We start from the raw sequence: 25,266 nt of genomic DNA on the forward strand, positions 1-25,266 counted from the left end.
GTTTCAATGTTTCCTACATTTTTAATACTTTAGCAAATGTAAACTTTTACCATACCCTTTGGAGGCTGCAGAAGCCTGGAATTTTCAAACAAATGCTTCTTTTTGATGGGTAAGATGACTGTGTCTTTCAGATCCGTAATGACATCATCCAGACCTGCTATATCACTCCAAGTAACCTGATAAAAGGTAAGGTCAACATGAATTTTACAACTTACATATATACAATGAAGTTAAAAGGAAAAAAAAACCAAAATGGCAAACCTTAATCTGATAATTATATGTAAATAATAAAAGATTAATATATAATACTAGTAAAGACTTTTTACAGCAATACTGAAATTATTTAATTACCATGAAATTACAAAAAGGAATTAATAATCAACTATCTACTATTAAAAGCACTGGGCCCAGGACTCAAAACTCTACAGGGATCTAATAAGCTGAATTCACTCCATGTAAGAGGAAGGAATACTCTGCCAAGAAGATGGAGAACCAGCTCAGACAGAGAACTCAGTGCTAGCTGATGGGGAAAAGCTTACCAGCAGTGTCCCTAATTCATATAGGGTGCCGTCAAACACAACAGGTAGACATTTTGGAAATAGGTTCACACAACACTGGACTTCTGAATTTTATTAATCAAAAATAAAACTTTCAAAACAAAACTTTCATCTTTGTAAATAGGGGATATATACTGTCAAAATAAGCACAGCTTGTGTATTTTAAAACCTTCTGACTCAACTTCAAAAATGGGGATGGGGGGTGCCTGGGTGGCTCAGTCGGTTAAGCATCTGACTTTGGCTCAGGTCATGATCTCATGGTTCATGGGTTTGAGCCCCATATCGGGCGCTATGCTGACAGCTCAGAGTCTGGAGCCTGCTTTGGATCCTATGTCTCCCTCTCTCCCTGCCCCTCCCCTGCTTGTGCTCTGTTTCTCAAAAATAAATAAATGTAAAAAAAAAAAAAAAAATTTTTTAAAATGGGGACGGAGTGAAGGGGGGAGGGGATAAAAAAACAAACGGAAAAAACCTAGGGGGAAAAAAAATCAATCTTGCTCTAACCTGGCAGAGTAAAGAGGCTGAAGGTGGGGTGAGTCAGAAGCCATATTTACAAGAAATTTACTTTCACTACAACTTAAAAAAAAAAAAAGGGTGAAAAACCACAGCCAAATCTGGAAAAAAAAAAAAAAATAGCACCTACTTCCACTATAACAAAAAAGAGAGTCTGTTAGTACAGCCTTACTCAGAAGTGAACACAGAGCCAAGAAGTTCCACTGTAAATTTATAAATCAAATTGAAATGGAGGATTAACTCTGGGGACATGTATCTATCTCTGTGCACACAGATACTAACAGACATTGAAGACTTTTATTTCCTAGATTTGGAGATAGGAATACCATACTTATTCTATTCTATTTATTTATATCTGTCATACAAAACCTATTTATACCTGCTGTTATCAAATATTCACATAGGAGTTTAGAGTTTATATATTACATTAATCTTATCCTCCAATAATCCTTTTGAAGTAGGTACAGCAGGTATCACACCTTCCCTGGATTACACATGAGGGGACTGACACTCAAAGAGGAAACAATTTGCCAAGGCCATGAATGGAAAAAATTAGAATTCAGAATCTTGTGTTGCCTACCGTATCTTAATATGAAAATCTACATTTAAACTCCAAATCAAATATCCACATAACTTTAAGCAGTACGTTTTATATGCCACAAAGGTGAATATATAAAAGAACAAGTTTATCTAAACAAGTGTATGCCAAAAAAGGTTAACACGGCAGGCCTCAGACTGTTGTCCTTAGAAAGGCCTACCTGCAAGGCTGGCCTTTGGCTGCAGTATGGGGGCTTAAATTTCGGGAGAATTCCTTTATTCCCTAATAAGAACACCTCGCTGTGCAAGCAAAATGGTTTCCGGGGGACGTGTTTCCCCTCTGAACGTCTAGAATTTTGGTAGATGTTGGGATGTGGGGTCTACATGACCAGTCCCAATTAAAATCCTGGGAGTCTCTACTGAGCTTCCCTGGTGGACACGGCACTTCACACTTGTCCTCACAACCTGCTGCTGAAGGAATTAAGTGAAGCCCGTATGACTTCACTGGGAGAAAGCTCCTGGAAGCCTGTGCTTGGTTTCTTCCAGACTTCACTCCAGGCCCCTTTTCTTGCTCATTTTGCCTCGTATCCTTTTGCTGTACTCAGTCACGTCCGTGAGCACAAAACTATGCCAGATCCTGTGACTCCTCTTAGAGGATCATCAAATATGGCCGTCTTCAGGACCTGACACAAAATGCCAGACCCAAACGATCTTAAATAAGATTAAAGATACGTACGTGCATGTTAAGAGGGTCTACGAGATGAGCTGCAATACTCATTTCATATTCTGAAAGCTTCACATTTTTCACACCAATCTGTTTCATTAATTTTTCTGCCTAGAACAAAAAAACAAGCCCTTTAGTCTGGTATTTGGGTCTTGGCACTTCAAAAGAGATTATCTGTGAAGTCTAAAGAGCCATGAACAGACATGCAAGAATTTTCCAGGGAAATTCTAGGCCCCTTGACCTCCTCTTTCCCCAATGTAAGCTTGTAGGTAAAGACAAAAGGTGAGTGTCTAACTGCACAGAAACCAGGGCAATTTAAACCAGCTCCTAGGAAATGAGAAAATTAGGGCACATGATTGAGGAGATACACATAGGGCCTTGCACTGCTCCAATGAGATTCTAGGGTCCAACTTGATGTCCTTTCAAGTAAGACCATCATGACAGGTGCAGGTGAAACCTCCAGATGAGAGCAGAGCAGTTAAACATTTAAAAAATGGACAACTGGAGTTTCTTTTCTTAAATCGAGTTTCTGAAAACAGATGCTTAACTTCCTTCAAATTACCCAGTTATCGACACCAGGTGCCCACAGCAATCAAACTCCAAATTGTTCGAAGATGCTGTCCTTTTTGGTTAAAGCCAATTCCTGGGACTAGGCAACCAGAGATAATAAATCCTAAATTCTAAATGATGGGGCGCCTGGGTGGCTCAGTGGGTTAAGTGTCCGACTTGTGGTATCAGCTTAGGTAGTGATGCTGTGGTTGTGGGATTGAGCCCTAAGTTAGGCTCTGTGCTCAGCTCGGAGCCTGCTTGGGATTCTCTTTCTCTCTCTCTCTCTCTCTCTCTCAGCTCCTCCCCTGTGAGCACTCGCATTCTCTCTCTCTCAAAAATAAACACTTAAAAAAATAAATAAATTGTAAGTATATTTGCATATATATTTTTAGAGCTGGACAAGACTAACCTGAAACCTACGAGCTCTAGCAATACAACAAAGATTTCAATTAAAATTAAAAACAATCATAATCACAAACATTTACTGAATGGGCCAAACCATATGCCAAAATACCGTAAATGGATTAGCTCACTGAATCCCCCGAGCGAGCCTATGGGGTAGGTACAATTTCTCCCCACCACAGAAAAGGAAATTAAAGTTTAGCTCAGATGAAATAATCTGCCTCAGGTTCAAGTCAGCAAATGGAAGAGACGACATACACATGCAGGCAGCCCCACTCCGGAGCCCACCCTCTAACCACCTCCCAATGACCCTACGTTCCCCAATTATAACAGGGGGGTTTGTGACCACTGAGGAGTCTTAAAAAGACTACAGAAAACACATTCAGATTTCAATTAAATGAACATATTTAAAAGTGCTCTGATAAATACCTGTTTTTGTTACATTTTCCTAAAATGCTTTAAAAATATATTGTATACTTTGTTTATTTTTAAGCAGGCTGCAGTCCAACTTGGGTCCTGAATTCACCACCCTGAGATCAAGAGTCACATGCTCCACCAAGTGAACCAGACAGACGCCCCTAAAATACTTTTGATTTTGTAAGATCTTGCTTTGGTCAGGGGGTATGGCTGCTCTAGAAGGAAATTCATCTCACACAGCACTATAGTTACAGACTGCTCAGAGCATAGGATAAATGTGGATAAAGTAGGATAAATCATATCCTAGTAATGTAGCATTTTTAAAATAAATAACCACATAGTTTTTCCTATTTAGCCCCCCCCCCCCCAGGTAAAATTACCGAATCAATGGAGAAAACAGCCTTTTCCAGGTTTTTTAATCTCTTTCTTGTAAATATCTTCTCTTTCGCTGATTTTCAATCTTTTGTGTCAGGTATGAAAGGTATCCTATTTTAGCCTCTGTAATAACATCAATTATTCTTTTCCATTATGCTTCTATAAATGTGCAGCCATCCCACATGTGTTCTTTTTAGGCTATGCTGTAAAACAAAAGTTTCCACCAGGGGTGACTCTGCCCCCCAGGGGACATCTGGCAAGGTCTGGGAAGACTTCTGGCTGTCACGACCTTGCGGGGAGGGTGCTCTTGGCATGTAGTCAGCAGAGACAGGAATGCTGCTTAACATTCTGAAAGACACAGTACAGCCTGCCCCTCCCCAATTATCTGGCCCCAAATGTCAACAGTGCCGAGTTGAGGAATCCTGCTCTTTCCCCATTAGCTAGCTGCTCTTAAAACTTTACTCTAGGTCACAAATGCTTCTTGCTTTAAACAAACTTTATCTACGTTTGGGGTTTCCTAAGTAAAAACGATCAACTGTGTTGTTTATGTTATAGAAATAGAAAATGCCGTGGTCAAATTTACCTAAAATCTTTCCCCCCATATAAGCAGTCCCATTTAACGATGTCTTCAGGTTGCATTAACAACACTGACAGAAAACAAAATTAATGTTTACTGGGAAAAACTCATTTTCATTTCCTTACCATCAGCCCGTACAACCATCCTGAGAAGTAGCTATTACTATGCTCGTTTTTCAGATGAGGAACTCAAGAGTCAGAGAAATTAGAAGAATTGCCAAGATTATGAGCTAGGAGTTGGCATTACCAGAGTTCAAATCCTGATCTAATTCCAAAGCTGTTCTACTGAAACACTAGTATTCCTCATCTGCGAGACCAGAACGTGGTTAACAAATAAATAAAATAAAGTACCCCTAAACACATCAAACTGTCTTCCAGAAGAAGTTATCCAACTATTTCTAGCTTTGACAACTTTAAGTGAGCCCGTTTCTAAAATGTTTTACCAAGAAAAACAAAATGATTGTACTCTAAAAATGGCTTATGTTCATGAACTGCCTTATCACTTACAGCTCAATGACAATTGTATTTTCTAGTTACCAACTTTTGCTTGGTTTTTAAGTGAATCTCTCCAAGTAGTTGTCACTCTGTGTAGGAAAAATGGTAGGTGAGGGGTTGAAGGGAGTCAGGGGTAGGAGGGAAACTTACTTTTTACTGTATAGTCATCTTTTTAACTGTTTCATAGTATTTTTATCCTTTCATGCTATTTCATTTTTTTCCTCCATGTAAACTATTAAGAAGATTAAGATTAACAAGATTAAGAAGTGGAGTAGGAAATAGTAAACTACTATTTTTGCCTAGAATGGGAAAGGAGGAAATGGAGAAAAAGAGTAGCAGAAAAGAAACTTTTCATTCAGTTTCTGAACGATTTGTAAAACTGGTTGTTCTTTTGGGAGATTAATTTCAGAAAATTAGAGACGGGTGCCTGGGTGGCTCAGTCGGTTGAGCATCCGACTTCGGCTCAGGTCATGATCTCACAGCTCGTGAGTTCGAGCCCCACATCGGGCTCTGTGCTGACACCTCAGAGCCTGGAGCCTGCTTCCGATTCTGTGTCTCTCTCTCTCTGCCCCTCCCCTGCTCATGCTCTGTCTCTCTCTCTCTGTCTCAAAAATAAATAAAACATTAAAAAATTAAAAAAAAAAAAAGAAAATTAGAGATAGCATTAACAAGGGTGAAAAACCAGAGGTAGGTTAACTGATTAAACTTAGGTGTGTTTATTAAAGTCACAGCTAAAGTACTCTGATTTAAGTGTGGACAGAGGAAGTCACTGACAGAAAGCTCACAACACTACATTTCCACAGGAAATGGCAAAGAGTCTGAATAATTATATTTTAGATGTAATCTCTTATACATTTGTATTAAAATTCTTGAAAGCACCCTTTTCTAGACTAACATGGAGACAAGTCTCCCCTCTCACGGTCAGTCTCTGGACGTCGTAAGAAGAGTGGGCTTCCTACCCTCCACCGCACCTGTGTGTGAACAACACTGTGGACCCCCGCCCCGAGTATCCCTCTCTTGGGAGCTCTTTCCTCAGCATTTCCACCTTGGCCAGTCAGGCAACACCGACTGCTTACTCCTGACTTCCTATCTCAATTTACTGGCTGCTCTTACAAATACCTGGCAGTGGAGGGGCACTTGGGTGGCTCAGTGGATTAAGGATCCAACTCTTCGTTTCTGCTCAGGTCATGATCTTGCAGTTCATGGGTTTGAGCGTCAAGTCCAGTTCTGCGCGGACAAAAGGGGAACCTGCTTGGGATTCTCTGTCTCTCCCTTTCTCTCTGCCCTCCCCCCCCACCCCATGCTCTCTTTCTCTCTCTCTCTCAAAATAAATAAATAAACTTAAAAAAAAAATACCTGGCAGCTGAGAGTTCCAGTTGTTTTTTTTTTTTAAGGTTTCAGTGTATCATTCCTTCACAAAATATTTCAGCTATTATTTCTTTCAAAATAACTAAAAGTTTTGAAGACTAAAGTACAATGACAGGACTAAAAATAAGAAGACATTAACTTATCTAAGGTCACAGTCCAAACCTTCAGGTGTATGAAGAATTCTCAGTAGTGAATCTTCCCTGGGCTTTGACAAACTACAATCTCAGAAATATTATACAGTGTAATTCTTCAGAAGTGTGACACAGTCTCAGAACAGGTCAAGCATTGTTTTTCCTCCTGTACTTGGACAGCATACCCAGAGGGTTCCTTTTTCTACGTCCCAATTATCCCGACCCACCCTTTCGTCACACACACCTATCAAAACTCTTCTACTACATCTAAATACAATCCAAGCAGCAGCCGTGTGCCCAGGAAATCCCTGTCCATTCCGTAGAAATGGTCTCCTCTCTCATTACCCATTAAATATCCCACATTTCACCAAGCTGGGACGTTTTCCTGGCTTCAGGCTAGAAATTATTTACAAATATGCTGTTTAATTCGAACATTAAGACTACTTCTGGGTTACTGTTCCTGATGCGAATGCACCTCCATCACGTTACCTTTCTTTCAACTCATAACCGCACTACCTTTAAACTCGCACGAGGCCCGCTAATTATCAGATAGCCTCCAAATGTTGCCTAGGCTGTTAAATTCAGTGCTCTTCCTTTGTGACTGCGGAAGTCACACCTTCCTCCTCCCCCCCAGTCACACCTGATCTCTGCCCGCAAGGTGTGCTCCTAATTCTCTAATTCCTTTCTGTACTCCCACTTAATTACCCCCACCTGGCAACACTGCACTTCCTAAATGGCCTGGACCACAGGTCATTATTTCAACAATGTCTTCTGTTGAACCTTAGCATCCCTTACACTTGTACCGGTCAGTCCTATTCTCGGTGCTGGCTCCGCACCACCACTCAGTTTATCTGCTACCGAGATGCTGAGATACGCGCAAGAAGTTAAGAAAAACAAAACAACTGAATTCCCGATAAACTCATGCTTCCTTCAACTACGCCCTAATGTTCATAACCCACAATTTCTCTCATTAAACACGGATCACGTATTTACCTGAGCAGGTCCGAAACCTCCATCCCCATTTAGTTGTAACATCGCCCCACTTCACTGAGAGCAAATGAACTCGACCTTAAAAGGTTCTCGTGACCACTGATCCTGACCCCTCTGGGACCCACCTCCATCCTCTTTGGCAGCGACTCTCCACCTCCTCCTTCTGCGCTAGTCTTTTCCCTTTCCTTCTTTACCTGTCCGCCAGCAAACTCTGGAACGACCACATTCTTTTACTTTAAATTCTGCTTGCTGTCCCCAGTGAATGGAAAGCACTCTAAATTTACGGACCACTTTTTCTGATCACATTCTCCATATCCTCCTTTTCTCCTGGATCACTCTATGACACAACATTCACAACCAATTCTCTTTTGCAACCTTCTCTTCCTTTGGTTTTGAGGACTTGACCAAAGGATTTTTCAGACAGTGGGAGACAAATGTGAGGAAGGGCTTTTTAAAGTTACATTCAACACCCACTGACTTCCCCCAATTAGTTCTGTGATTTCAGAATGTAGGCCTTCCAGTTCCAATTGACTGCCACAATGAACGACTTCTACAGTGTGCGGTGTTTTGTCTATTTCAGGTGTGTTGGGATGGGAAAGACTAATACCAGTACCTTACATTATCCTGGTTTTATTACTACTCCTCTGGCCATTTTTTGGGTGTTATTAACAATTGGGTAGATGTTAAAAAAAAAGTCTTTAGAATTTACAGGTGAGGCAAAAGAACCATAGAACATGTGCTCTATAAATATTTGTTACACGAATAAATTCAAGTCGTTAATCTACGGAAGAGATTATTGTAAATGGTACCGAGTAAAAATCGAATTTTACTCCCTCTCATATAGAACCAACTGTCCAAGTATCAGTTATTGGTTCATCCTTTCTCCAATAATCTGCGTATAAAGCAGAGCCAGTCCTTTCACACATCAATTTCCCACAGCATGCCTAGGTCTGTTTCTCGACTCCACTCTGCTGAATTTGCCAATCCACCCCGGTACCAATAACATACTATCTTAATAACTGTAGCTTTGTGAAAAGTTTTGATATAAATTAGGGCAAATTCTCCCTCCCCCAATATACATGTCTTGTTTTCAAGAGTGTTTTGCCTATATCTCAACTTTTATTCCTCCATACAAATTTTAGAAAAAAAAATACAACAAAAAAAGCCTGTCAGTATTTTTTCATTGGCATTGCATTTAAGTGTAGCTTTCAATCATTTTGTAATTTTCATTAAAAATGTGTTGTACAGGAGCCTGGGTGGCTCAGTCGGTTGAACGTCTGACTTCGGCTCAGGTCATGGTCTTGCAGTTTGTGAGTTCAAGCCCCATGTCAGGCTCTGTGCTGATGGCTCAGCACCTGGAACATGTTTTGGATCTTCAGGTTCTGTGTCTCCTTCTCTCTCTGCCCTCTCCCTGGCTCGCACTCTGTCTCTTTCTCTCAAGGATAAACATTAAAAAACAATGTGCTGTACAACTTGTGCTTGTCAGTTATTATGTATTTTTTTAATGTTTATCTTTGAGAGACAGAGACAGAGAGAGGGAGAGGGAGGGAAGGAGGATGGTTGGGGGAGGGGCAGAGAAAAGGAGACAGGATCTGTGCCGGGGCTCAAACCCCCAAACTGTGAGATAATGACCTGAGCTGAAGTCGGACACTTCATTGACTGAGCCACCCAGGCGCCCAGTTATTGTGTATTTTTGATACTACTGTAAACAGTATCTTTATAAAGCTGCATTTTCAAACCGTGGGTACACAGAAATAGTTGATTTTTGTATACTAATTTTATATCCAGCAGCCCTTAAATTCTTATTAATCCTGACAGCTTTGCTACAGATGTTGTTTACTTTCTACGTAGATTATTGTATTATCTGTGTCTAATGACTGTTTAGTTTTTTCTCTTCCAATCCTTCCATCTCATTTTTTCTTGATTTATGCAACATTAACAGTAAAATGTTACACAGAAGTGATGACAACAGGCTCCCTTGACTTGCTCCTAATCATAAAGGAAATGCTTTCAACTATTCACCATGAAGTATGTTTCCTATAGTAAATTCATTGCATCAGGCTAAAGACATTATCTTCTATTCCTAAGATACTAAGAGCTTTTTACTAAGAGCTTTTCTAAAAAGAATGAATAATTTTAACAAAGGCTTTTTCTGCACTTGAGATAATCATAGTTTTATCCTTTAATCTGTTATTATAGAATAGATATATTTATTCCTCAAATGAAGCCAGCCTTAAATTCCTAGAATAAATCCTACTGGTCATAATGTTACCTTTTTTTTTTTTATACACTGCTAAATTCAACTTGCTAATATTTTAAGGTTTTTCTATTCATTTACAATCGAGATCAAGCCCGTGACAAGTTCTAGAATTGTTATTACGCTGCCCTCAGAGTTTGCATCAGGTTGTTATCATAAATTTCTTCTTTATATGTTTCTAGAATTTACCAGTAAAACTTGATGGGCCTGGAGTATTCTTTATCAAAATATGTGTCCAATATTACTTCATAGGTATGAGACTAAGTATCCACGTTTTCTAATCCTACCTTCCTTTGAGAGAGAGCCCATGCAAGTGGGGGGGGGGGGGGAAGGGCAGGGGGTGAGAGAGGATCCTAAGCAGGATCCACAGCCGGTGTGGAACCCGATGCGGGGCTCGATGCCACCACCGTGAGATCAGGACCTGAGCTGGAATCAAGAGGCCTGACGCTTAACTGAGCCACCCAGGTGGCCCTCGTCACCTAATTTTTTAAAAAAAGTTTATTTATCTATTTTGAGAAAGAGTGAGAGTACACGTGCAAAGGGAGGGAGAGAGAATCTGAAGCAGGCTCCGTGTCCCGCGCAGACCCTGACACTGGGCCCTATCCCACAAACCATGGGATCCTGACCCGAGCCGGAATCAAGAATCAGAGGCTAAAACAACTGAGCCGCCCACGTGCCCATCGTCTTCTAATTCAGTCTTCTAAGTCAGTCACGGAAATAAATATTTTCCTAAGAGTCTGTCTAGGTTTTTACACTTATTGGCGATTATTTACTTTCCTTATTTTTAACGTCTGCAGCATCGTCATTATGTTTCCTTTATCGTTCCTAGTAATATTTACTGGTGGCTTCATTCTTTTTTCATGATTGGTTTTACAAAACTGTCAAATATTTTTGTATTTTCAAATAACTAACATATCGGCTTCACTGACTTTCTTTACTCTGTATTCATTTTCTGTATTTTTATTCACTCTTCTACTGTATATTCATTTCTTATTTGTCTTACCTTGACTATTCCCATTTTTTCATTATTTGTGGGTTTATGTTGAAAATCTTTTCTTGAGCTTAAGTTGGAGATTTAATTAATCTTCTACCTTCTTTTGTAACAAACACTTAAGACTATAAATCTCTGAGTACCATTTAAGACATGACGTTTAATTCAATTATAAATATTTTCTAATTTCTATTATATTTTCTTTCACTGAGGAGATCTTCAGAGATGTTTCTTACTTTCCAAGCGTACTGGGGGGCACCTGGGTGGCTCAGTCAGCTAAGCGTCCGACTTCTGCTCAGGTCATGATCTTGCAGTTTGTGAGTTCGAGCTCCACGTCGGGCTCTGTGCTGACAGCTCGGAGCTTGGAGCCCATTTCAGACTCTGTGTCTCCCTCTCTCTCTGCCCCTCCACCCCCCCTTCATGCTCTGTCTCTCTCTCCTTCAAAAAAAAAAAAAAAAAAGTCCAAGTGTACTGGGTATTTACTGATCTTACTATTCTGCACTGGAGCTGGGGGATGTAACAAGCATGCTACCAGTACCACGAAGCCCGATGTCTGCTGTACAATGTAGCAATGGGTCCAATTTTGTAAATCCTACATGAGTGCTTTGGATATGTACCCTGCATTTGTCTGATGCACAATATGCTATACATGGTCACTAGATAAGCTGCTACTTACTTAAATCTGCTATATCCTTACCGATTTTTAAAAAATGTTTCATCTGACCACATCAAAATAGAAAAGCTTCTGCACATCATAAAGGGAAGCAATCAACAAAACTAAAAGACAATCTACTGAATGAGAGAGGTATTTGCAAATGACATATCCGATAAAGGGTTAGTATCCAAATTATATAAAGAACTTATATAATTTGGGGCGTCTGGGTGGCTCAGTCAGTCAAGCATCTGACCTCAGCTCAGGTCATGATCTTGCAGTTCGTGAGTTTGACCCCGCATTAGGCTCTGTGCTTACGGTTAGGAGCCTGGAGCCTGCTTTGAATTCTTTGTCTCCCTCTCTCTCTGCCCCTCTCCCATTTGCTTGCTCTCGCTCTCTCTCTCTCTCTCTCTCAAAAATAAACATTAAAAAAAAAAAAAAGATATTACACAATTCAACATCAAAAAACCCAAATAATCATCACAGACATTTCTCCAAAGACATCCAGATGGCCAACAGACACATGAAAAGATGCTCAATGTCACTCACCATCAGGGAAATGCAAATCAAAACCACAATATCACCTCACATCTGTCACAACGGCTAAAATAAAAAACACAAGAAACAACAAGTGTTGGCAAGAATGCAGAGCAAACGGAACACTCACACTGTTGGTGGGAGTGCAAACTGGTGTAGCCACTGTGGAAGACAGTATGGAGGTACCCCCAAAAAATTAAGACTAGAATTACCATACGATCCAGTAATTCCACTACAGAATAAAAACACTAATGCAAAAAGATATATGCACCCCTATGTGTACTGCAGCATTGTTTACAAGGGCCAAATTATGGAAGCAGCCCAAGCGTCCATCAATAGATGAATGGATAAAGAAGATGTGGTCTAGATACACAATAGATTACTCAACTGTCAAAACGAATGAAATCTTGCCATTTGTGACAACATGGATGGATGTATAGGGTATAATGTTAAGTGAATAAGTCAATCAGAGAAAGACAAACACCATATGTGGAATTTAAGAAACAAAACAAACGAACAGAGAAAAAGGAGGCAAACTAAAAAACAGACTCTTAACTATAGAGGAGAAACTGACAGTTACCAGAAAGGAGATGGGGGCAGGGAATAGGTAAGACAGGAGAAGGGGAATTAAGAGTATACTGATCATGATGAGCACTGAGAAATGTATAGAATTGACCAACCACTGTATTTTGCACCTGAAGCTAATGTAACACTGTGTGTTGACTGTTTGGAATTAAAACAAAACAAAGGAAAAAAACTTTTCATCTACCAATTACTGAAAGCAATGTTAAAAACCTCTCACCATGATGATGGATATGTTATTTCTCCTTATAGTTCGATCAGTTTTTTGTTTTATATATTTTGAGGCTGCATTAATAGATGCACATGAATACAGAAATGTTCTACTTCTTGTTGAACAGAACGTTTAATCATTCCATAATGAACCTTGTTTTCTCTAATATTTTTGCCTTAAAGTTTATTTTTGTTCACCCAGCTTTCTCTTTGTATTTGTATGGTATATGCATTTTCCATCACTTTATTCTCAACAACTTTCTGTATCTACAATTTCTACGTGGCACTTCAACCAGTATATGTCTTAAATTTCTCTTTTTAAACCATCTCACATCTTTATCTTTAGGTGAATTACCAGAGGGTATAGTCTTTTGGAGTCAAAGATTTATGGGACTGTTGTCTCTTGGATACCCTACCTTGGAATAGGCCTGTGCTTTGTGTCCTGAGCTCCTCTAGGCCATAAAAAGAGAAGTTCAAATTCAGTGGGTTCAGCAAATTCTCCTCCAACGTGAAAGCTGGCCATCAAAGCCCATCGTATCTTTTTCGATCTTTGCCTTCAGTTTTTTAGCTGAATTTCTTACTTTCTTGCTAGCTCATGAATACCTTTAAGATGATTTTAGAAAATATTTTATCTAGATCGTTTAGTTGTTCTCAGCAGAAAGGTGAGTCCAGGTATCTAGTTACCCTAACTGACCTATTCATTCTCCACTGGCTTCACTTCATCTCCCCACTTCCTAGATGAAGGCTGACTCTTTGGCCTACTATTCATGGTGTTTGATAGCATCTCCTTCAGGGATCTCATTGCTCCCAATAGTCATCCCCATCTATCACAGTGACAATTACATGAAAAACTCTCAACAAAGTTTGAACATATAACTGCTGATGGTGGTAGGAGGAAGATGGAGGAGTGGTTTGGGGAAACCCCACAAATGATACGTTTTTACAAGAATTACCCTGGGGCCCACTGCATCCAGTGAGACTCACTTCTCTAAGGAGTCCGACTACTTACGAGCATCTCATGGATGCTCTGAGGACTGATCTTTCCTCCAAGATGTACACCTACAATTTTAACTGCTGGATGAACATTTTCCCCAGGATTCCTACCACCAATACAAACTCAATATGCCCAAATCAAGTATCATCTTCCCACAAATGTGCCCTAGCTACTAGTTTCTAAACCTCTATGAAAGACACTCTGAGTCTCCGAGGACTCCAGACAAATCTTGGATTCATTTGTAAAATGTCCTTTTTCTTTTCCCATATAATCATGAAGTCCTTCCAGCATTCTTTTTTTTTTTTTTAAGCGAGGGGGTTGGTGGTGGTGGTTGAGCATCCGACTCTGGTTTCAGCTCAGGTCATGATCTTGAGGTTCATGGGATCAGGCTCTGTGTCAGGCTCCGTACTGAAAACACTGAGCCTGCTTGGGTTTCTTCTCTCTCTCCTCTCTCTCTGCCCCTCCCCCTCCCCCTCTCAAAATAAAATAAACTTTAAAAGATAGTCACATCTCTGATTTTAAAAATTCTGAAAATGATATGACCTGTTAACACTGTGACCTCAGACTGAAGTGGGCTTTCATAGTGTAGGTGGCAGGAAAAGCTGCACTTCAGCTGACACGAGGATATACTTACTTACACAGACACATGGGCGCACGTGCACACACACACACACCTGGCAATGGTCAGACATCTCAGAGAGTGACAAAATGACTGATATCATGACATGATTTAGACCTCGAGTCAACTATTTTGCAATCAAATTTAGGCAACAAACTCATACCTGTTCGAACTGCTCTTCAGTTACAAACACTAAGCAGTGTTCGTGACACTGATTCTTGCCGATTTACAAACTACACGCAGTGCCGTGAGGCAGTCATCTATCCACATCCCGGGTTGCCACACTAGCCCCGAGCATTTTAAAAGAACAAGATTTATTCATCTTTTACCCTTGGCACCAAGAATCTGCTAGGAGCTCAGTAAATGTTTACTGAGTTCACCAGTCACAGCTCACAGAAGGAATCTAAAAACTGACGAACAGGAGGAACGTCTTGCCCTCAAACAGCAAGAAAAATTTGAGAGGCTCCTTGAAGGGTTCTGCTGTTTTGAGTAAGAATAGACACCAAAGCAAATATATCATCCTAATAAGGAAATGACCACAAGAGGCAATAACAGAAAAAAATTAAAAACTACTACTTCTTCTAATAACATTTAACAATTTTTAAATTAGAAGTCAGAGTAGTTTGCAAGTGTAAGATCGCAGCTTATCAGTATTATCCCATTTCAAATGTCATGCAAAACAAATTGTATACCATTACTAAAGATAAATTGTTTTTCTTCAGTCTGTTGACAAATTTTACTTAGACTCCCTCATTCATTAGCTGACAAAAACCTTCTAATGAACATGTTCACAACAAAACGCTGGAATGTCTTTATTCTTCATCATTGTTTTATTCTGGTAAGTTACTAATAGAGTTGGAAAGTTGAGAAACGAGCACTTTTTTAAGAAACAATGAAATTAAATACGATATTCAAACACATTTTCACACGGCGAACCTCTCAGTGTGTAATTCTACTATACCCCTTGTTTTACGGCCAAACCGCAGCTAGCTACAAGGAAAGTGACCCTCAGACATCTCACTCGTACCTGTTTCTGAGCTTCCACTTTCTGCTTTCTGGTGGGATCGATTGCATCTACCATCCATTTGATTGTGAAGTATGTCACTGCACCAAATATCGTCAAACGGAAAATTAAGCCGACAACTTCATTCCGACTCAAGGGACGAGAAAAGGCTTCGGCATGTACCATCTTGATTAACCTTAAAAAACAAACAGAAATGTCACTAGGTAATAACTACATTGATTAAAACTGGGAGACTGAGATGTAGTTCACCCTCAGCAGGAAAAACCTAGTCAAATTCAACAATATCTACCTTAAAGGTTTGAGGGAAAATGAATTTTCAAATGTTAAATAAACACATTTTAAGCTCTCTTTGGAAAATGAAGGCACATATTAAAACACCGAAGATTTATTATACTTTTTAATGAATTTTCCTAAAAGCTCACAGAATTTAAGCAGACAATAACTCTAGATGAAAAATGCATTCAATATCTTAAAGTATTTATTTACTCTTTTAAACAGCTTTTAAATAACTACTTCAGAAAATGTAGAGATACACTGACTATAACACTAACCCAACTGAAGAAGGCAGCCCATTACTAGTGTGAAAAGAATTTCTTCTAAGTGCAATGGACAGCAGGTAATTTCTGAGCGAAATTAAAACCGTGAACAGACTTGCTTCGCCCTCAGACTTACTTTTTTTAAATTAAATTTAATTTTTTTAATTTACATCCAAGTTAGTTAGCATATAGTGAACAATGATTTCAGGAGTAGATTCCTTAGAGCCCCTTACCCATTTAGCCCATTCCCCCTCCCACGCACGACCCCTCCAGCAACCCTCAGTTTGTTCTCCATATTTAAGAGTCAGTCTTACTTCTAAAGGTTTTCAAGGCCTGCTTAAATTTAAACATGACATTTTCTCTATTAATAAGTGACGTTAAAATTTTTGAGCCATCCTATCGTTTCCAACAACCCAGCTAAATATGAAGCAATACATTCAAACATTTTTGAGCCACAAGATTACAGTACTCACCCAAGAGAGGAAAAAAGGAGGCAACATGCCTGCTTTGACATGCATCTCTGAGCAGCTACATCAGTCCCGTACAGGCTTGCAGAAGGCATGCACATGCCTAGCAAAGGCAGTAACTACCCAGAAAACTAAGGCTGTCAGGGGATGATTTGACTATCACATTTTGCAAAATAGGATCTCGGCTTCGAACAATGCCATTAGTCTCTCATAGCACAGGACCGTGCTGAGTGCTATGCTATACGAATAAGAGAGGGGGAGGCAGAGGGAGAGAGAGAATATATTCTGCACTCGGGTGAAAAGGAGTAAGTGAGACTTTGCACGGACAGCTCAGCAACAGGTGAAAATCAGGAACCGCAAAGATTACCATCCATGGTCTTTTCTCCTCTAACATCAGGTTTGCCTTCTCACTCCTACTGCCCAGTTAAAGACCTTCACCGCCCTCCCCTGGGATAGCTCCGACAATTCCCCAAAGCTTTTCCTTTACTAACAGGATTTCCAAGCATTCAAGGCATCCTAACCTAGCCCCAAAGAGGAACTTCTCACCCCTTCTGTAGCTGGAGGCACTGGTACCAGAAAACGCCACGTGTATTTTCCCTCTACCATATCTGCCTGGTGCCCCAGATAGGCCAGTTCTCCCCCTTTATCCAGGATCAGTCCAATTCTATCCACACCTCAAAGCCTTCAGATCACATTGATATCCTGCATTATTCATGTGGCCCCATTACTGAGCTTATATAATGCCTAGCCTACTCCACCAGAATTCAACTCCTTATAAAAAGGGATTGATATCTTCCCCACATAAGAGAGAGGCTACTCAGTAATTATCTGTTCAAAAGATGAACTCCGACTGCAGAAAAACTTCCCACTCTATCATTCCAACAAAACCGCTGCCAGACTTTTGAATGATTTCCAGAACAAAAAGTCAAGGGTTCCACGTGTCTCCATCACTAGGGGCCATTTCCTTCACAGCAGTACATCATTAACTTCAACTTACTTAACAAAATAATTGAAAGCCTTCATTTCAGATGAAGAAACTTTGACCTAGGGACATTAAGTGATTTGAGTCAAACCATAAAGCGCCTCCTGAACATGAATATATATATAATGCCTACTATATACTGGCATACAATAATGGCTAAGAGACAATGACTTTGCTCAAGGAACACACAGTCAGTTATTGATTATATTTTTATAAACGGAGCTAGGGAGGAGCCACCTAATTAAACTCTCTCCTCATGTAACAAACTGAAGTGTGCTTTCATCCGTCAGCACGGACTCCTAAAGAGGAGTTAACAGCACTCCGCTTCTGGTAAGAGGAAAATTGACCTAGCTAACCTTCATTCCAACAGGGTACATTTGAAAATGCAGTTGGAACCTGTGGAATCATTGTGTGGGGATATTATTCATACAGGAAAATAAGCCAGTAGGCAAAAATCAAGGTCTCGTTAGCCTAATCTATGAAAATTAGTGACATCTGAATAAAAGGATTCCATTTATTTAAAAGTTTGGGTTGGCAGTGATGAAACCGCCATCTGCTGGATGTTCGCCGAACTGCACGAACAACCAGGGCGATTTTCAGTACATCCCAGACATCGAGACAATGCCACTTTCGAATCCTACAGGGAGTATCATGACATAAAACCTGTTAGCTACACATATTCCTGTATTTAAGTTAGTGCCTGTCGTAGAGTACTCTAGACCTATGGCCACCTCTAAAACAGTAGTCCGTCTTCTACAATGACTTTGAAATCCTGAAATGAGACAGAAACTTCTACTTGTAGGTTGAAACTGTATATACTTTATTGTACACTCATCTATCATTCATACGACATTGATACACCTGCAATGTTAAGGCCGTTGCAGGAGCCGTGCCACGACAGCAGAAAACACAACCAAAGCTCCATTTGCGTACAACAGTAGGGCATGGGTTTCAATCGTGTATAGACGTTAACGACGAACCAAATGCACACACAAATATGTACATAAACAGTATTACGTACAACTAAGAAATAAACCCAAACGCTGCCAATTCGCAGTTATCTGTTAGGCAAACGTGATCCCAGGGAGTTTCACTTAGAGAGTTCTCCGTTTCAGGGCAGAAAACTTTTGGAAATCGGACCACCTCGTCACTAAGCAATCGACTGACAGCTGAGGGGCCGAGGGTGGAGTGTTTCGGTCCTATTTCACCGCGAGGTTGCAGAAAGTTTTTCTCAACCCCGGAGTCCCAGTTTCGCAGGCAACAAGGCCCCAGGAACACAGCCTGTGACAATGCCTGCCAACCTTCACATAAAGGACGCGTTATTACGCTCAGCACCGTCCTCTGCGAAAGCGTGCCCTGGCCCGAAGAACCGCCTCCGCCTCTGCACTAGGTGGTGGCAGCGCCGGGGCGACAGTCAGACCCGGCTCCCTCCGGCCGCCTCCGCCCAGGACCCCCCCGGTGCCGAGGTCGCCCCCAAGCCCCCGCAGCGCCCCAGCTGCCTACACAGGTCCCCTCGCAAGTGGCATCAGTCAGAGGGGTAGCGCTAACGGGAGACCTAAGGGCCTAGGCCGGGCCGGAAGCCAAGGCGAGGCCCGGGACGCCCTTGGAGGTTAATCCGCGGGATACCAAGGGCTGCGGGACGCCGGGGGGGGGCGGCACCGAGGTGGGGCGTGGGAGGAGGGCGCGGTGACCTCTCCTGCTCGGTTTCCCGGAGACCAGCCGGTCCCCAAGGGGGCTCCGCGGGAGCCCGCGCCCGTCCCACGAGGACCCCGCTACTCACCCCAGGGCGGACACTGAGGCAGCAGAAGCCCTCAGCCAGCCTCACACAGGAAGGAAACGCCGCCTGGGAGAGAATGCTTCCGGCGGGAACCGTGACCCGCCCCCTCGCACGGAGCATGCGCCTCCCCGGGCCGACGGCGGGAAGGGAGCGCGTTTCCGGCTCTCAGGAATGGCGGGGGCCGCGGACGGGAGAGGGTTCGCCCCGCAAGCTCTCTCTTGCCCTCTGCGGGACTGAGGCTTCCCGCGAAGCGGGTGTGTCCGCTTGCAGCCCTCGCTCGGGCTCCGGGTTTAAGCTGCGGAGCCTCAGAGGTACGATAGGGGAAGGCGCTGATCGCAGAAGGACCCTGCCCAGCTCGCGGGCTCCGGGTGCGACACTGACACATCGGGGAGCCTTCCTCATAGTGCCAAGAAATGCCCGGTGTCTCCGCAGAGTTCTTCCCTGACTCCTCCTCGATCCTAACTCCCGCCCCCAGCCCCTCACCCCACGTGGGGCCGCTGTTCGGTCTGTCCTTTAGCCAAAGCGCTGACGCGCATGGCCACCCCCCGCCCCTCACCATCTGCCTTTCAGTTTCTAGGGTGAGCTCACCCTCCTCCCCCGTCTCCGCGCGCTGACAAACACCTGGGGGTGGCGCCTGAAAATCCTGCAAAACAACTTTGCAGCCCACCCAGGCAGGACCGGCATTCGGAGCAGAATAGGTTATCTGCTACCAGGTTTTGCATTTCGGTGACTTCTCTTTTTCTTCTACACCTTCCCCTTTCCAGAATGAGAGACGTGACACAAGAGGTCCCCAGGGAGCAAGGCCCGCGCGCCTCCTGAAAACACACAGGCTACCAGGGGGCAAGATGACTTTAGCCACTGTTTCCAGATACTTCCTTCAGATAGAGGAGGTGAGACTACGAAGCAGTGAGACGGTTGCTCTCTACCCTCTTCAGGAAGGCAGTTTGTGTCTTTCTGCTTTGGCCATCATCTCTGATATCTGAAATTCTGCAGCCTGATAGGAAAAGTTAGTGTATGCCACCCTTGTTACAAGCGTGTGATGCTGGGGTGAGGAAAGTCGCTGCAGTATATTGAAAGCCTACTAAGTATCAGGCTGTATGCTTCAGGGTGCTTCAAATCCATAATCTAAATTCCTCAAAAAACCCAGTCCTCTGAAGTAGCCATTGCTTTCTCTGTTTTTATAGATGAGCAGATTTTGAGGCTTGGGGAAAGAAACTTTCCTAAGTTCATGGACCTAATTGGCAAATTTCGCTGGCACCAAGTCTGTCTAATTCACACCCTACACTTTACACTTTCTCTTTGAGATAGTAGTTTCATCCCAGTTATGTTTTAAAGTTTCGCTGAAAGAAGACTATGAAATGACAAAATCATAAGGCTTTAAAGGGTGAGGATGAGGTGGCAGGGATATGTAAATATTTTAAAACTGTGATTGGGTTCAGGGGCGCCTGGGTGGCGCAGTCGGTTAAGCGTCCGACTTCAGCCAGGTCATGATCTCGCGGTCCGTGAGTTCGAGCCCCGCGTCGGGCTCTGGGCTGATGGCTCAGAGCCTGGAGCCTGTTTCCGATTCTGTGTCTCCCTCTCTCTCTGCCCCTCCCCCGTTCATGCTCTGTCTCTCTCTGTCCCAAAAATAAATAAAAAAACGTTGAAAAAAAAAAAAAGGTAAATTTAAAAAAACTGTGATTGGGTTCAATGACAGTTAGGATGGAATTTAATACTCAATGATATGAAGATAGGTTTGGGAGAGCTAGACTCGTTATCTAGAGAGGAGATAGAACTTTGGGAAGAACAGGATGATGATGAGACCTGGACAATGTTTACAAAAAACCAAAAAACAACAACAACACAAAAACTCACAAACCCAAACCCAAAAACCATGGTTGCTCAGCAGTCTTGGCAGAGGCTCTCTACTGGTTCCCTAGGATTATCCTCAGTCTGAGTCGATCTGAGCTTGGATGCTCCTGGAACATGCATTGTCAGAGCTAAAAGGCAGAGAATACTGAAGGAAAGAACTTTAGGTGTCCCCCTAGAGTAGTCCAGTAAAGGAAAGGAGCTGCAAAGTTCAAGATGGTCATGGATTTCCATCCTTCACTGAATGAAAATGCACCAACTAAAGACCTCACCTGCCTTATGCTAAGGATCAGGGTGACCAGTCTACTCAGCTTGTCTGACACCAAGAGGGTTTTTGGAACTTAGGACTTTGATTGCTGAAACAGAGGAAGTCTCAGGCAAACCATGAAGCGTTGGTCTCCTCTTAGGGACACCTTAAATGAATTCTAGAATGAAGGGGAGCTCCCATTGTGATTGTATCTAGTCTCAATTCACCTGGAGGATGTATGATTGTACAGGAAGTTGTTGGATAAAGTAGCCAAGACGGGTGCTAAAGAGTCTACATGCCCCCAAATCAGTGCTGCTGCTCATTCCTTTTCCAGGGCTTTGGCTGGACACCAAGTATCTACACACATACTTCTTGGACGTAATTTACATTTAGCAAATTCTTAGGAAGCCTCTTATGTCTGGGTCCTAAGACGTCAAATTACTGCCTTCCCACATACCATGCATGTTCATTTCCAGCAATCACTAAATCAGTGAGGTTCTTCCAGAATAGAGCTGAGTGAACATATGCTTTTCATCCCAGGATAGCTTTATATAATCCCTGGCAGCATAAAACACCATATTTGGCCCACAGTAGGGGCTCAATAAATAATTCATTATGTATAATATTAATCAGGAAATTATAACAACAGATTTTTTTGTGGGCTTTCTGGGCCTTCCCCCTGTGATCGTTGGAATCAAGATATTAAAAATAACTATTGCATTTATTATTGAAAGTTAGGTTTTGGGTTTTCGTCTTATTTTCTTTCCTTTTAATCAATGCCTCCTAAAACAGTTTATGGCAGTTCTTCGAACCACATGGAATTGAATTATCCCTTACTTTTGTTAGGATGGGAGTGTGATTAATTTGCTCTGCAGCCAAAGTAAATCTTTGTACTGCATCCTGAAGGGGAAGGGATTCCTTAGATTGGGGTTCTCAGATTTCATTGTGGGCCTGTACACTTGGACAACATGGCAAAATGCAGATTCCCAGGTCCTAGCCTTAGAAGCTCCCATTTAACTGCTCTAAGTTTTAGCCCAGGGGTTTGAATGTTGAATAAGCACCTGAGATGGTTTGCACATAGGTAGTTTTGGATCACACTTTGAGAAACTCTGCTCTAGTGAGTGATGATTTTAGATGTATTTTTGCAAAAATTTCTGTTGCCCCAGTCCCCAAAGCCTATCTGGTCAGCTGAACCATTAAGTCAGCTGGGATATATCAAGACATCAAGACAAGGAACCCTCATGATCAGATTCAAAATAAAATCTCTTTGGAAGGAGAAACAAATCTGAAATTTGTGGATAAGTAAGCACAGTAAACCTGACCGTGTTTGTTGTTCATTAGAAATGATTCCCTTGACAGTGATTTAGAAAGAGCAGAACTTTGGGGCTCCTGGGTGGCTCAGTCCATTAAACATCTGACTCTTGATTTTGGCTGAGATCATGATCTCGCAGTTCATGGGTTCAAACCTTGTGTCAGGCTCTGCACTGATGGCATGGAGCCTGCTTGGGATTCTCTTTCTGCCCCTCCTCCACTTGCATTTTCTCTCTCTCTCTCTCAAGATAAAAAAATAAACTTTAAAAAAATAGAAAAGAGCAGAACTTCAACAAATAGATAAAGTTATATAGCAGTAATTATGCCAGTATAATAGTCACTTGGTAGCCTTGGTTCTTTTAAAAACATTTCATCGGTATAGAATAATCTTCATTATTACTTTGACAAGTTAAATAGAATGGTTGGAGAAGAAAAGTAAAGCAAGAATATGAAGCTGTACCTGAAGCCATAAAAACACTGTGAAAGACCAAGATTAAGTGCTTGAAGCTCCAATAGAAAGAATAAGATGGAGTTGAGGCAAAAGCAATGAAAAATTAAAATTTCAGCAGTTTGGAAGGAATGGAAAGATGAATTGGTAGCCCCATTCTATAAAAAGCACAGAGAGCTAAAAGATGCAATAGCAAAGTTTAAAGAACATGTCGTAAATCTACTTTTCATGCTTCTGTGTTTTCAATTTCACACATAATTTAGGAGCGCCTGGGTGGCTCAAGTATCCAACTCTTGATTTCGGCTCAGGTCATGATCTCATGGCTCATGGGATTGAGTCCCACGTCAGGCTCCATGCTGGCTGTGTGGAGCTTGCTTGGGATTCCCTCTGCCCCTCCTCCTCTCCCCCCCCCCAAAATAAATAAACTTTAAAAAATTTTTTACATGTAATTTAAAATACGCGCGTATGTGATTTTCTAATGTTATCAGGATGGCACTAAGTCACAACCTTACATCGCTACACGATCCTTTTTCTTAAACACTACTGCCAAGTGGACCTTTTTACAGTTTAGGCGAGCAATAAACATCATCTAGAACTTGGGTATTTATTTTATTTTATTTTTTTTTTATTTTTTTTTCAACGTTTATTTATTTTTGGGACAGAGAGAGACAGAGCATGAACGGGGGAGGGGCAGAGAGAGAGGGAGACACAGAATTGGAAACAGGCTCCAGGCTCTGAGCCATCAGCCCAGAGCCCGACGTGGGGCTCGAACTCCCGGACCGCGAGATCGTGACCTGGCTGAAGTCGGACGCTTAACCGACTGCGCCACCCAGGCGCCCCTTGGGTATTTATTTTAAATCTGCAATATTTTATCATTCAGCTTCATACAGTACTGAAAATAACACTGTTCAAGTGATGCTGTCTGTGGAAAGTCACGATCCATCAAAACAGAATTGCTTGGGAAGAAGTCTAACCTTACTATAGTTCATTAGCAGAGGATTTAAAGCACAGGCGAATGAGTCCTCTTCCCTAGGATTCGTTTGGGACCTTCATAAATGGTCTTCCATATGGTGTTTTACATGGGAGAGGAGATGCGAAGGATTGGGTGAGAGGAACAAAGATATGAATTCATCAGCCAAAACTGAAGAAACAGTAGTTGAAACATTAATTCTCAATTTCTGTAACAGCAGATTGATAGATGAAGCATAAAACAAGACCAGATGCTGTGGTTTCCAGGATGCACTTGGCTCCCCATCCTTTATAACCTGGAGCATTTTTTTGCTGTAAGTAGGTCACTTGCTTGCTCTCATTTACCTGATTCTAAGAAAATGCCCTTGAAAGTATTTGGAAAAGAATGTGTGCTGGTGCTTAACATTCAAAAAAATATTAAGATTGTGTAAACCCTTCCCCTGCCCCCATTTCTCTATTAGAATATGTTGTAACCTTGAAACACATGTGAAACTGAAATGGAAAAGAAGAATTTGAGATCTCTTATTTTCTAAGCACAAAGACACTAAAATCTGTGCCCATCCTGTTAGCCCCCATGATTTCACTCTACGTAGCACTGGCACGGTGTTCACCTCACAGATTCTAATTGGGGTTTAAGTTTTTTGTATTCTCTTATCATATGCCAGCTGCTTGAGAAAAGAGGATGCCTAGGACATAGGCAGGGCTTAAATGCTTTCTTAAAATGTATTTATTGGGGCGCCTGGGTGGTGCAGTCGGTTAAGCGTCCGACTTCAGCCAGGTCACAATCTCGCGGTCCGTGAGTCCGAGCCCCACGTCGGGCTCTGGGCTGATGGCTCAGAGCCTGGAGCCTGTTTCCGATTCTGTGTCTCCCTCTCTCTCTGCCCCTCCCCCGTTCATGCTCTGTCTCTCTCTGTCCCAAAAATAAATAAACGTTGAAAAAAAATTTTTTTAAAAATAAAAAAAATGTATTTATTGAGGTATAGTTGACATACAATGTTATGTTAGTTTCAGATGTACAACACAGTGATTCAACAACTCTCTACCTTACTCAGCGCTCTCCGTGGTAAGTGCGGTCACCATCTGTCACCATGCTAGGTTATTATCATATTATTGACTATATTCCCTTTTCAGCCCCATGTCTTGTGTATTTTATAACCAGAAGCTGAATCCCCTTCACCTATTTC

General features: G+C 41.9%; 1 protein-coding gene across 4 annotated transcripts in view; it reads right to left on the bottom strand.

Annotated features, from left to right (window-relative positions):
* ATAD1 (ATPase family AAA domain containing 1) overlaps nucleotides 1–25,266 on the bottom strand; it is a 78,672-nt gene that overhangs the window by 37,049 nt on the left and 16,357 nt on the right. For 2 of the 4 annotated variants that reach the window (XM_043597998.1, XM_043597995.1), the window contains exons 1-4: nucleotides 16,507–19,304; nucleotides 15,501–15,672; nucleotides 2,341–2,439; nucleotides 56–176 (exon numbers count right to left, since the gene is read on the bottom strand). In XM_043597998.1, coding sequence (XP_043453933.1) covers nucleotides 56–176; nucleotides 2,341–2,439; nucleotides 15,501–15,672; nucleotides 16,507–16,601 — 487 coding nt within the window. In that variant the 5' untranslated portion in view covers nucleotides 16,602–19,304. Of the gene's footprint in view, nucleotides 1–55; nucleotides 177–2,340; nucleotides 2,440–15,500; nucleotides 15,673–16,506; nucleotides 19,368–25,266 lie in introns of those variants that run through there. The other 2 variants (XM_043597996.1, XM_043597997.1) reach the window with 2 other exon arrangements.

Source organism: Prionailurus bengalensis, chromosome D2 (assembly GCF_016509475.1).
Source record: "Prionailurus bengalensis isolate Pbe53 chromosome D2, Fcat_Pben_1.1_paternal_pri, whole genome shotgun sequence".
Taxonomy (NCBI): Eukaryota; Metazoa; Chordata; class Mammalia; order Carnivora; family Felidae; genus Prionailurus; species Prionailurus bengalensis.